The sequence below is a fragment of the Actinia tenebrosa genome, unplaced genomic scaffold (assembly GCF_029948245.1).
Source record: "Actinia tenebrosa isolate PJP-AT-01 unplaced genomic scaffold, QUT_ActTen_1.0 PGA_scaffold4__44_contigs__length_22323623, whole genome shotgun sequence".
NCBI classification, from domain to species: domain Eukaryota; kingdom Metazoa; phylum Cnidaria; class Anthozoa; order Actiniaria; family Actiniidae; genus Actinia; species Actinia tenebrosa.
The window spans coordinates 18,395,798-18,407,477 of record NW_028292581.1 but is presented as its reverse complement, the minus strand read 5'-3'; the positions used below and the strand labels follow the sequence as shown (position 1 = coordinate 18,407,477).

At 37.2% G+C, this 11,680-nt stretch overlaps 1 protein-coding gene across 1 annotated transcript; it reads right to left on the bottom strand.

The window, feature by feature from the left end:
• Nucleotides 1–824: 824 nt before the first annotated feature.
• On the bottom strand, nt 825–11,511 carry LOC116300073 (solute carrier family 35 member F5). Its single transcript, XM_089036733.1, has 14 exons — nt 11,019–11,511; nt 10,246–10,395; nt 9,123–9,248; nt 8,565–8,649; nt 8,423–8,473; nt 7,504–7,634; nt 6,818–6,899; nt 5,868–5,955; nt 5,312–5,407; nt 5,102–5,175; nt 4,510–4,672; nt 3,129–3,219; nt 2,313–2,467; nt 825–1,712 (listed from the first exon to the last, which is right to left on the bottom strand). The coding sequence occupies exons 1-14, from the start codon at nt 11,193–11,195 to the stop codon at nt 1,637–1,639; spliced, it is 1,545 nt and encodes a 514-aa protein (XP_088892859.1). The 5' UTR covers nt 11,196–11,511; the 3' UTR covers nt 825–1,636.
• Nucleotides 11,512–11,680: the final 169 nt, after the last annotated feature.

Genomic DNA, 11,680 nt, shown 5'->3' with positions numbered 1-11,680 from the left:
GGTACCGGGCCAGGGAATTTAACACCCAAGTGGCGTTTCAAAAGAATCTATTATTTTTCCCGGTCTAAAAATTAATATTTCTTTCTTTCGCGGCACCGTGGTATTATTGCATGCGACCCCATTCCCAAAACTACCGACTACCGGTCCCACGTTAAGATCGCCGCCATAGATAACCTGCTTATGAAAGTAGGAGGTAATTCCTCCTCTTCCCGTGCATTCAAGCTGATAAAGCGCGTGTGTCATGTCAATAGATCCCCGGTTTCGCTGCGTTAATCCGCGTGTCCCGGGGATTCCAATAGACCTCGGCTCGGGAGTAATGTTTTTCCATTTCAGACCATGTGACATTCCCTAGAGTATCTTTCCTTTATTTAACGGTTGCGCATGAGAAGACAAATGAATATAGATACAACTCAAACGAAAAATCGGGTCGTCCTTCACGAATTTGCAAGATGTGATAAAACAATGACCTTTCCCCAACCCCGCCCTAAACCTAACCAGTCACAGTGGACGTTGCAAATTCGTGAAGCCTAACCCGAAAAATATTAATCTCAAGAAAATGCGTGATCTGAAATGGGAAAACATTACCCCCGATCCGAGGAGGGCTGTTGACTAGTGCAGTAATTATCGCACGGTCCCTAATGCAAAACCCGTCATTTCTCCTAATTAAGATCGTAGTATTATTCATCAGAAACGACCCTCTTTCCGCGACAAGCATAGGCAGTCCAAGGCCTCCCGGAAAAAGGAGTGGCCAGCGTCCGTATACAGACGTTTAAACCCCTGACTTCAGCTACACTTCAGTATTTATATTACAGTGACTTTAGGGCTTTTTGCGGTATCGTAATTATTATTTTCAATTTCATATATTTACATTTTCTTAACGTTACAACGATTACGTACGGACTCTACTAGACTTACGCGACGTCGCACTCGCTGGCTCATTATTGAACCATTCTTGTAGAGCCTCCTCATAACCAAAATCGTACAATTTGGCTAACTCAGTCTTGGAACGAAAATAGAGACATTGAGCACGACTTTTTCTTGCTAGGTACTGCAAACCTCAAACTGTAGTTCGACGTCTGGCGTTTTCCGTCAAACCACAGTTAACTATGGTCAATCTTTAGACATTTAGCAAGTCGTCATAACAAAGTCGCTGGAAGAGCCGCCATATTAAATTTCATTGATGCTGAATGTTAGTCCGTGTTTGCGGGCGTGTTTCTGGGCCTCATCTCTAGCGGTCAACGGTAAACCTGATGCTAAAGGTCTCTTCTATGTTTAAGCTTTTTGAATGTAATTTGGCTTATCTAAATATTCATTAAAGTGTAAAGTGTTTTAAAAAATAAAATAAAACTAAAAGTACTAAAGAGAATCTCAAACGTTTCCTGTCTTGTGTCTAGTTCTGCCTAGAGAAGAGATTGATGGGTTGCAAGCTAGCATTCCCAAGAGAGTTAAAAGACAAAAACATGGCGGCCATTGTGGTACCGTTAACAATGGATGCTAATGAGAAATCTTTTGTTAAATGGTACCAACATGGCCGCGATGACGTAACGTGCAAACGAAAAAGAGCTGGCATGCTGTTCAAGGTATGCGTCATGCATGCATTGTATTAATTGGCTAATGGTATGGCGTGAGCATGACGTCACGTGGGTACTTGGTTAATGCTATCATGTTGTTCTTCCTCTTCAATAAGGTTTTGCCGCTGTTCATCTTCAAATCTATTTTTAAAAAAAGAAATGAAGAAACAACACGATTGAAATAACTCACACGATATACGCCGAATTGAAATATGGCGTCCAATTCGAATAACGATTGTTCTCATATACGTGAAAACGCTTTTATGTTTCCACGTGAACTCGAGGCTAGTAGTCAGTGCCTTAGTCAATGAAGAACAAACATTATTCAAATTGGTCGCCATATTTCGATACGGTGTATACTGGTTTAAAGAAAAATGCTAGATTCGCATGATAAAATCCCAATCAGGGTAATGAGTGACAGGGGAGGGGAGGGGAGAGGAGAGGAGGGTAGAGGTACTATAATAGTCACGTGACATACTGGTTAGGAGGACTGGTGATACGTAGAATAACAAGACACTTCTTCAGACACGTCATGACGGGATCCCAATCAGGGTAATGAGTGACAGGGGAGGGGAGGGTAGAGGTACTATGATAGTCACGTGACATACTGGTTAGGAGGACTGGTGATACGTAGAATAACAAGACATTTCTTCAGACACGTCATGACGGGATCCCAATCAGGGTAATGAGTGACAAGGGAGGGGAGGGGAGGGGAGGTACTATGATAGTCACGTGACATACTGGTTAGGAGGACTGGTGATACGTAGAATAACAAGACACTTCTTCAGACACGTCATGACGGGATCCCAATCAGGGTAATGAGTGAGTAGGCTGACAGCAAAGAAAGATATCACCACAGGAAGCGTACCAACGAAGAACAGCCACGTGAACTTGATCTGGAGAAAAAGAAAGATTGTTTTGAGAGAACGCGGTAAAAAAAACAACTATATTCTCGACTTTCATATCCCCCCGTAATCCTTTGCGTCTTTGGGGGGTAACCAGAAGGTAAAAACCCACTTATTTTGCTGAAGGCTGATCAGACAATGTTGACAATACCTTATTTGGTATCCAAAGATAAAATGAAGAAATAAAAAACAGAAAGAGATAGAAGCTTGAAGACGTTTAAGGTAAATTTTAAACATTATTTCGTAAGTCAATACATTTTCTGTAAGACCAAAACTCTTGATGATCTGTACACGCAAAAATAACTTGGAATAAACTGATAATCAGTATTGTACAGATAAAAGCAGGTATAGTATAAATTCAATTAAGAAACCTTTCAATTTGGGACAGTTTTTTGATTGGTTACCCCCCAAAAACGCAAGGCATTATGGGGATGTGAAAGTAGAGAATCAAAACATGCTTTGAATAATATTTATTTCGATGGAATTTTTTTACTCGTGAAACCAAAATTACTTTTCAACGGTAATAGTCAACTAGAAACAAAAGAAAACAATGGAAATAAGATTTACAAACCTCTATTAGTCTACTGACTATTCCATAGGTAAAGTAAAACCACTCTAAATGTAAAATACTTGTACTATAAACAATACCCACCCTATTCATGAAGACATCTACGAGCATCGTAAGAGGTATAACAAGACTGAGAGACAAGGTAGCTGTCAGTGACGATGTTAAAAAACATCCCCTGAATCAAACCAAAATATAACGGATATAAATACACATGTATTTTTAAAAATAATTGTCCTTGATTTTAACTTAACAACCAGCGGCCATCGTTCCATGATCGAATTGGAGTTTAGGAGTTGATTTTTAAGGAGGGAGGAAAACCGGAGAAAAACCCTCGAAGCACAGGAGAGAACCAACAAACAACTGTCCTCACATACGACACAAAGCCCGGGAATCGAACCCGGGTCGCTTTGGTGAGAGGCAAGCGTTCTCACGGCTACGCCACCTGTTTATCTTCCCTAACGTAAACTTGATGATGGATGTATCATAGCTTTCTGAATTCTGTGTGAAATATAGTTATTATTATTATTACTATGCCTTACAGTCACACGTAGGTACAGACATGTAGTTTGATAGAGTTGCTTTTTGGTTCTCTCATGTGCTTCAACTTCTAAACTAGAATTTGCCTCGTAAATCATAAAGACCAAAGCTGTCTTGTGTTATTACTGTACAAAGAAAACTGGAAAACGCCCAAAAGTAACGAAAAGGCAACAAAATAAGGATTTGATAAACGCGGTAAAAATAACAAAAACATCATAGTGGGGAAAATTGTAAACTCTTTTCGAAAAACCATGCCATTAGCGTCAGACAGAAGAACAATTCAACAAAAGAACAAGACAGTTGATAAAAAGCCTGTCTCTGACAAAATAAACATATATTCAACAAAGCTGAATTACCGTGTCAAACAGCTAGTTTATCGAAAAAATAATTTGAAAGTTTCCGATAGATTGATGAATGAAGAGAATACGTGAAGAATCGGAACTAATAAGGTTTTAAGATTTCAAGATTTTATAGAGATAAGGATTACGCAGTACAACTTTAAGCAGTCTTTCTTTATTTGTTTATGTACAAATGGAACGACAAATATTAATATCTGTGATGGGCCCGATAAAAAAAATCTTCCACACTGTCGCTCTCAAATGGCTTCCACTTGGGAACAAATCAAAAAGCATTAAAGACAAAAACCTTTCATTCAGAATGCTTCAATGTATCATGAAGAAAGCTAAAAAATAAACGAATTAGGTAATGCTCTTCAAAGTGGAAGCTTTTGAAAATGCAAGACTATCGTGAACTATACACAGAATTTTTTTTTTTTTTTTTTTAACTTCAAGATAAAAATTTAAGATATTCTAGGCTTTTTTGAACATAAAAAAGATAAGGACTGAGGACTGACCACCGTCAATGTTTGTAAACAGTGAATATCGCTATATATCGAATATAACTTGTTCGTAATTACTCCATAACTTACCAAAGCCATAAAAATTCAGAGACAACAGTTCCAACTATAGCATTTAACGTCAAGTATCCCCAAACATGTATACTCGGTGGTAACTCAAATCGTTCGACTTTCGTATAATGAAGAATAAAGAATCCTGGCCATAGTAGAACTAGGTTGAACAGTCCAACAAAACCTGCAAAATAACGAGAAGAAATAAAGTATCTGAAAATAGAAAGAAGCATTAGGGAAAAAGATACTGACAAACGCAGATTTCTGAGGCTTTCTTCATACTAATGCCCGTCTACACTAAAACGACCAAAAACGCAGATACGATTGGAAATGACGCGCTAATCTACGCATGCGAATAACAGACCCGCCCACCAATGCGAAAACCGCTCTACGGCATGTCGTACCGTCTACGGCTGTAAGTCAATACCGTACGTTTCCCACTCATACACGACTACCGCTCTATGGTATATCGTATACCGTGTATGTGCTGACAACCACTCTACGGTACCGTACGTTTCTCTGCTCTCGTACAAAAACCACTCTACGGCATGTCGTATATCGTCTGTACCGTTCATTTCACGCACTCATATATATATATATGATGAAAACTCACCAAAGAACATTGGAATGTCTATTTTACTCTCATCCGGGACTTTCTTTTTCAAAAACACTAAATAACATGCATATCTAAAAGCAAAAAGAAATGAACAAGAAAAGAATCATAAGTGAAAATAAAATACTATAGCAAAGTGCATATGATATGGATAGGATATGGCATATTATATAGTTTATTCTTCTCCCCCCAAACCCGTCGGGTACTTACAGAAAGGCACTTGCCAAAGCCCATATAGCTCCATAGTTTACTTCAGCCTTGGTGCTCTTCGTATCTGACAGGATTACCATGGTAATGCCACAAATACTAAATAAAAGACATAAGAATTTGTTACAGATGTGCTGTAACCAAGGATTATAGGTAGACTGTTAGCTGTCTTTCTTTTCATCATTATCATTATCATCATCATTATCATCATCAATACCATCATCATCATTATGATCAATACCATCATCATCATCGTCATCACCACCATCATCGTCGTTACCGCCACCACCATTACCATCATCATCATCATCATCATCACCATCATTTTTATCACTATTCTCATAATCAACATCGTCCTTATTATTCATTAAATATTATTCAATTGTGGTTTTACAATATTATCTTACCTTAATATAACAGCGTGCAACAGTCCTTATTATTCATTAAATGTTATTCAATTGTGCTTTTACAATATTATCTTACCTTAATACAACAGCGTGCAACAGTCCTTATTATTCATTAAATATTATTCAATTGTGTTTTTATAACATTATCTTACCTTAATACAACAGCACACACCTTTGAGAGAGTAAATCTATCAGAAGGTGAGCTTTGAAATACTGCCGCAAGTAGAAGAGTAAATAGTCCTGAATGAAAACAATACACATTGGATTCAACCTCGACCTTCTCCTTTTCTCCCCGTTCTCTACTTTATCCAGGGGCCGCGAATAGGGAGGGGATAGAAGGGCTTTAGCCCCCCCAACTTTTTTTCCATGATTTTTGTTTTTATTTTATTTTTTTTTATCTTTTTCATGATCAAATTTTTTTGTAATTTCTTCATAATCAAATTTTTTTATGCGTTTCATACGTCTATCATTTAGCTCATCAAATTAATTTCTCTGGATTTTTTTTTCTTCAACGATGTTAGAACAACAAATTTTTGTAATTTATAAAATATCTTAACCCAAATTGTTTAAAAAGAAAAATTAAAAATTAAAAAAAATCAAAATCTTACTGAAGCACGCATAGACACAAAGATAAGAGAATAGGAATGTTTGTGCTAAAATACTGCCTCAGAACGCTGGAAAGCGCATCTGGAGAGTTTAAGATTGTAAAATTTTCTGGGGCAACATGCCCCTGAACCCCCACTCTTTGGGCCGCTCTGCAGCCCCTGTTATCCTTTGATCAAAAACCAGCAGGCAGCAAAGAATTCCAATAACACTAGGGTAGGATCTAGGTATACGAGAAAGAGTTTACAGGAAAAATTGGCATTTTGATCAATATCTCACTGCTGACTAGCTATGCAAAACATAGGTATAGGAGGCCATGCTCTAAACAAAAATTTTTAAAATATGGTTTCACGACATGCTATTTCCTGCTTTCTGGGGATATTTTGGGCAAATACTTAGGTAAAAATGATAATCCCTAATCAAAATGGGAGAAAGCTGCCCCATCAGCCTCTCTTAAATTGGCTCATTTATGGCATTATTAATGCAATAAAACCTTTACCTGAGGTAGAGGAAAGTATGTTGACTGCAGCAGGTGATGTATCATTTAAAGCCTCTTGATATCCCAATGTCGCCAAGAACCACTTAAATAACAATGAAGGTAATTATGACAATATTGTGTTTGATAACAGCAGCCATATCATGTTAAATCATGATCATGTACCCATGGTCATTTGTCATTCACCTTGATCAAACCCTGAAAAATCATTTAGTATGATCTAAGCCAGGGCATGGCTACAGCAATTCAGATCAATCCATGAAACAACCTCTGGGCTGATCTAAATCAGGGCATGGACAACTCACAGATCAAACCCTGAAACAACCTCAGGGCTGATCAAAGTCAGGGCATGGCTAACCAACAGATCAAACCCTGAAACAACTTCTAGGCTGATCTAAGTCAGGGCATGGCTAAAATCAGATTGAGCTCTAAAACAACCTCTGGGCTGATCTAAGTCAGGGCATGGCTCATTCAAATTGGATATCAGTTTGTTATCTGGTTTTACAGATAGAGGTTGATAACAGTAAAAGAAAAGCCCTCAAATCAAGGGAGGTACCTAACTAGTGAACTCTACTCATGTGATGCCGAATCCAAGTCAAGACTGGAGGCAAGCTGCACTACTTCTTCACCTGCCATGATTTGGTGAATCAAACAAAGAAGATTCATCATTCAATATATCCAAGACTTACCAGGAAACAAAATGTCACGGCTATTTTTGAAACTCTTGACAAATTGATTTTTTCTGATGCTGTTTTAGCCACATCTTTTAAGCGTTCGGAAACAACATGAGACATTCTTGCATAATGTGAATATTTATCAGCTGAAAAAAAATGAAACATTATTTATAGTGAATTCATATGAGGCATTGTAAATGAGTCTTGATATTTTTGGTATTTATAATTCACTCAACAAAATTACTCAATTCTGATTGAACAAGAGGAGTATGATCAAATCGTTAATATTGTACTCTCGATCTGTAGAGTCCAAATAGGTCACATCCAAGGCTATATGCTTCGCTTGTCATGCACAAAGGTTTTAGTATGAGGCTACATTATATTAAATTTATTTTTTCTTTCGTCACAAATCCCTGAGCATTATATGCACAAGGCCTCACATTGAAACCTTTGTGCGTGACTAGTGAAGCATAATTTGGAAGTGGGTTATTAAGTTGCTCAATTTTGTTGAGTGTATAAAAACAAAAAATGGCACAATCTTCTCATACAATTCAGAATTTATATTATACTCAAGATGTATTGAAAATTCTCAAATTGGACTTTCAAAACATCACTCAAACCTATTAATTCCAAATTGTACTCAAGATCGTGAGATTTCCTATGCTTCTTATACATTGTGTAGTTCCAGAAATTATCCATACCCACCCCACAGAGGAATTTGAAATTTCCGAAGGGTGGGGTGTCTCAAAAAAATTCCTCTGTGGGGGAATGGATAATGTTTGGAACTACACATCAAGACATTTATCACCTCAATTTTAATTACCTTTTCTGAATTAAATTTAAATTTTTCACCTCATAAAAAAATGCATTCCCTGCCAACTATTGCAAGAAACTTTTCCAATTATTGGACATCTGATATTTCTACTTTTCTTACCTTTTAAATGTCTGACTTCTCTAACATTATTAAAACGCACATGTCTGGTATCTGGAAGGGGAAAAAAAGACAGTCCAAAACACCTTCTATATTCTTTTACACAAAAAATGCACTATTAAAATTTAAATAGGTATATTTATACCATTTATGCCATTCTCAGCATCACATAGATTTTCATTTGCTTGACTTATCTCCTCATCTGTGATTGGTTCAAATACAGATTCAGTCTATAAACAAGATGGATAAAACAAAAGAATTAGCTTGAAGTTTATAAGCCTATACACCTAAATCCAAAATGGCACATGGCCAGTTGAAAAGGAGGCAACCAGGGCCAAATTTACAAATTTACAATATTTCCTTATGATTTGGTGCTGCAAAATTGTGCGTTCCTGAATGTAAGAAGAAAAGAAAGACAGAACAACAGCTCACGCATGCACTACCACTTCATTCAATATTCTATGCACACAATGCTCAACTCACATGTTGATTTTTATGGAGGGAGGAAACCAGAGAACCAGGAGAAAAATCTTGTAGCATAGGAGAGAACAACACAACAAACAAACTCAATTCACATCGTTGGACTCACAGAGGTGAAAGACGACGTGTTAGCCCCGAACGCCACCCATGCTATTTTAAGGAATACATTTCAAGCCTTGCTCCCCCAGTTCTGAGGAAGAACAGCATGGATTGTGTATCTTACCAAGTACTGTCTCTGTGTGAGACCAGGAGAAGATGATCTTGAGGATTGTGGGCTTGAAAGTAATGAGCTGTTCTCTCTTGCTGGGGTTATAACACCATTGTTTGACATCACTCTGATGGCCCTTGACTAAGTAAGATGAAGAAAATAATATTTTAATATTAAGATGTTATTCAAGGTTTTCAAAAACCATCAAAGGGGTTGAAACAGATATGACAGGTAAGTGAATAAAGGTCAGGACAATTATTTATAATGGAGGGGGAAGGGAGGGAGGGGGGGACTGGAGGATTGGAGTCTTCTTTGCAGCCACCAATAGTACATGTTGGTCCCAGATCCTCCTGGGCACTGACTACAGTTTTAGAAAGAATTAAGATAAAGTAGACTGGGGAGAATGCAAAAATAAAGAGACCTGTTAACTGTTCTGAAGTTTGATAAATTGCAAGGAAATTAAATGAACTCAAGCTACCCCCCCCCCAATTAGATGACCTGATATTATACTGCATTGTTGGTGCTTGAGTTTGTGGATATCCTGATCATGACTTGTTGCACCTCCTCTTCAAGAAATCATGGATCTACCCTTAATAAACATATGTATGTCTTATATCGCCATCTTTGGTACTTTAAAAGTGTCCAGACAGACAACACAACTCTTCCCCACCGAACCAGAGATTTTTCTTTTGGGTAATTTAGAATAACTCTTATTTTTCAGACCAGTTTTCCCATTTCAGACCACCTGTCATTCCCTAAAGAATAATTAAACAATAAACGATTCAAGCAGAGAATCCTGTTTTCAAGAGAATGACACATGGATTAAAATAGAAAAAACCTTAAGCCGACCCATGCTAAAAGATCTATCTAAGTAGGAATAACTAGCTAAAAACTAGTGTGAGCTGCGTCTGTGTTTCTAATGAAACAGTAATAAATGGGTAAATTTTACACCATGAAAAGATGAAAACACTTACTGGCATTTCGGACGCTAGTCCTTCGTCCGAGTAAAAGAGGGACTAACGTCCAAAACATCAGTAATTTTTTCCATCTTTTCACATTGTTAAATTCACCGATCTATCTAAGTAGATTCATATGAAACTAAGAATTAAAAAAATGAAAACCATACGAAATAACTTACAGGTTTCTGTACTTTTTTCCTAAAGCACAAGAGGCACTGATACTGCCACGGTTGGTAAAACAAAAATCCTGCTAAATAAACCATGAATGCTGAAGTCTTGAAGTACGTTGAGAAGAAGGGCTTATTGTAACCTTCATCTTGAAAGATATACTGAAGTGAAGAAAAGAACTTATATTAATAAGGGAAGGTACTTTTTCCATTGGGGGGGGGGGGGGGGGGAGGGCTGAGGCTTCAGAGGGAAGGCAGTAAAAAATTTGAAATTTTGTGGAGGCTCAAACCTTTTTAAAAAAGCTGTTTCCTTAAGGTGACTGTCTACCACAGGAAAAAAATCGGATTCCCAAATTGGGAACTGTTGGGAATTTCCTTGAATTCCCAATTTGAACACCAACGTTGGGATTTATTGTTGGCAATTTCCTTCTAATAGCCAATAGAAAAACAAAATTCCCAACAAACTAACATTGGGAATCAGTGCCACGTTCCCAATTCGTTCTCTCTGGGAATTGGATGGGAATTTGTTGGGAATTAGTTTGGGAATCCGTTTTTTTTTTCCTGTGTACTTTTGCAAAATTTTGTGTACGCGAAAAAATCCCCTTAGCATTTATCTAATCTATAGATATATATATATATATCTATAGATTAGATTAGATGCATTTTAGATTAGATTAAATACTTAGGGGATTTTTTTACGTAAACAAAATTTTGCACCTAAATTTAAGAATTATTTAAAAAAAGTAGGCAATCTATCGTCCAATTTGTTTTAATCGTTTACTTACTGAACTGAGTTCTGCTGATGCGACCCATATGACATTAACCAGTAGTAAAACAAGAATTCCTAGCAGTAATCTGCGTTTCCTGCGAACACTTTCCTCAGGTGAAATTAAAAACATTTTCGTGGAGTTCCAACAGGATCTGAACGATGAACATTTGAAGCACCCCATCTTTATACACATTAAAAATAGTCTCTTAAAAAGCAATTCCTTTTACATTACGCTCTACATCGAGCGATCGAAGGCAACGCCGACCAACGCAATAAGAGATGAAAATCTAAAAACCGATTCTTAAATCTCATTTCTGCAATAATATCTTGAACGCAAAATAACTTTGATCGGATTCAAAAATAGTATGATCAACCAGCTGTTTTACTTGCTGTGAATATCTTTCTTGTCGGTTGTTAATGAACTTCCGAACAACTCGTAAATGTTATTGTAAAAGGTTGACAAGAAAACACAATCAATGATTTTATGCAATCGTCATGTCGGCCATCTATTTTTCTTTTGGACGTACACCGCTGAAAAACGTAGAGCGGCTCAAAGACATACCACAGGAAGCCCAACAGACTAAAGCGGCAAAACCAACCATTCATAAACGTTGCCATGACAATTCTATTTTTTGAGTCGGAAAAAAATAATTTACATTTTTCGCAAAGCACTCAAGT

What these genes read in the sequence shown, in the direction of transcription:
- LOC116300073 (XM_089036733.1), bottom strand. Translation starts at nt 11,195, where the DNA reads ATGTGTATAAAGATGGGGTGCTTCAAATGTTCATCGTTCAGATCCTGT. An exon ending in CCGTGACATTTTGTTTCCTG is followed by an intron (nt 6,900 to 7,503) that starts GTAAGTCTTGGA and finishes TTGTTATTTAAG; the next exon opens with TGGTTCTTGGCGACATTGGG. An exon ending in AGACATTCCAATGTTCTTTG is followed by an intron (nt 4,673 to 5,101) that starts GTGAGTTTTCAT and finishes GTTATTTTGCAG; the next exon opens with GTTTTGTTGGACTGTTCAAC.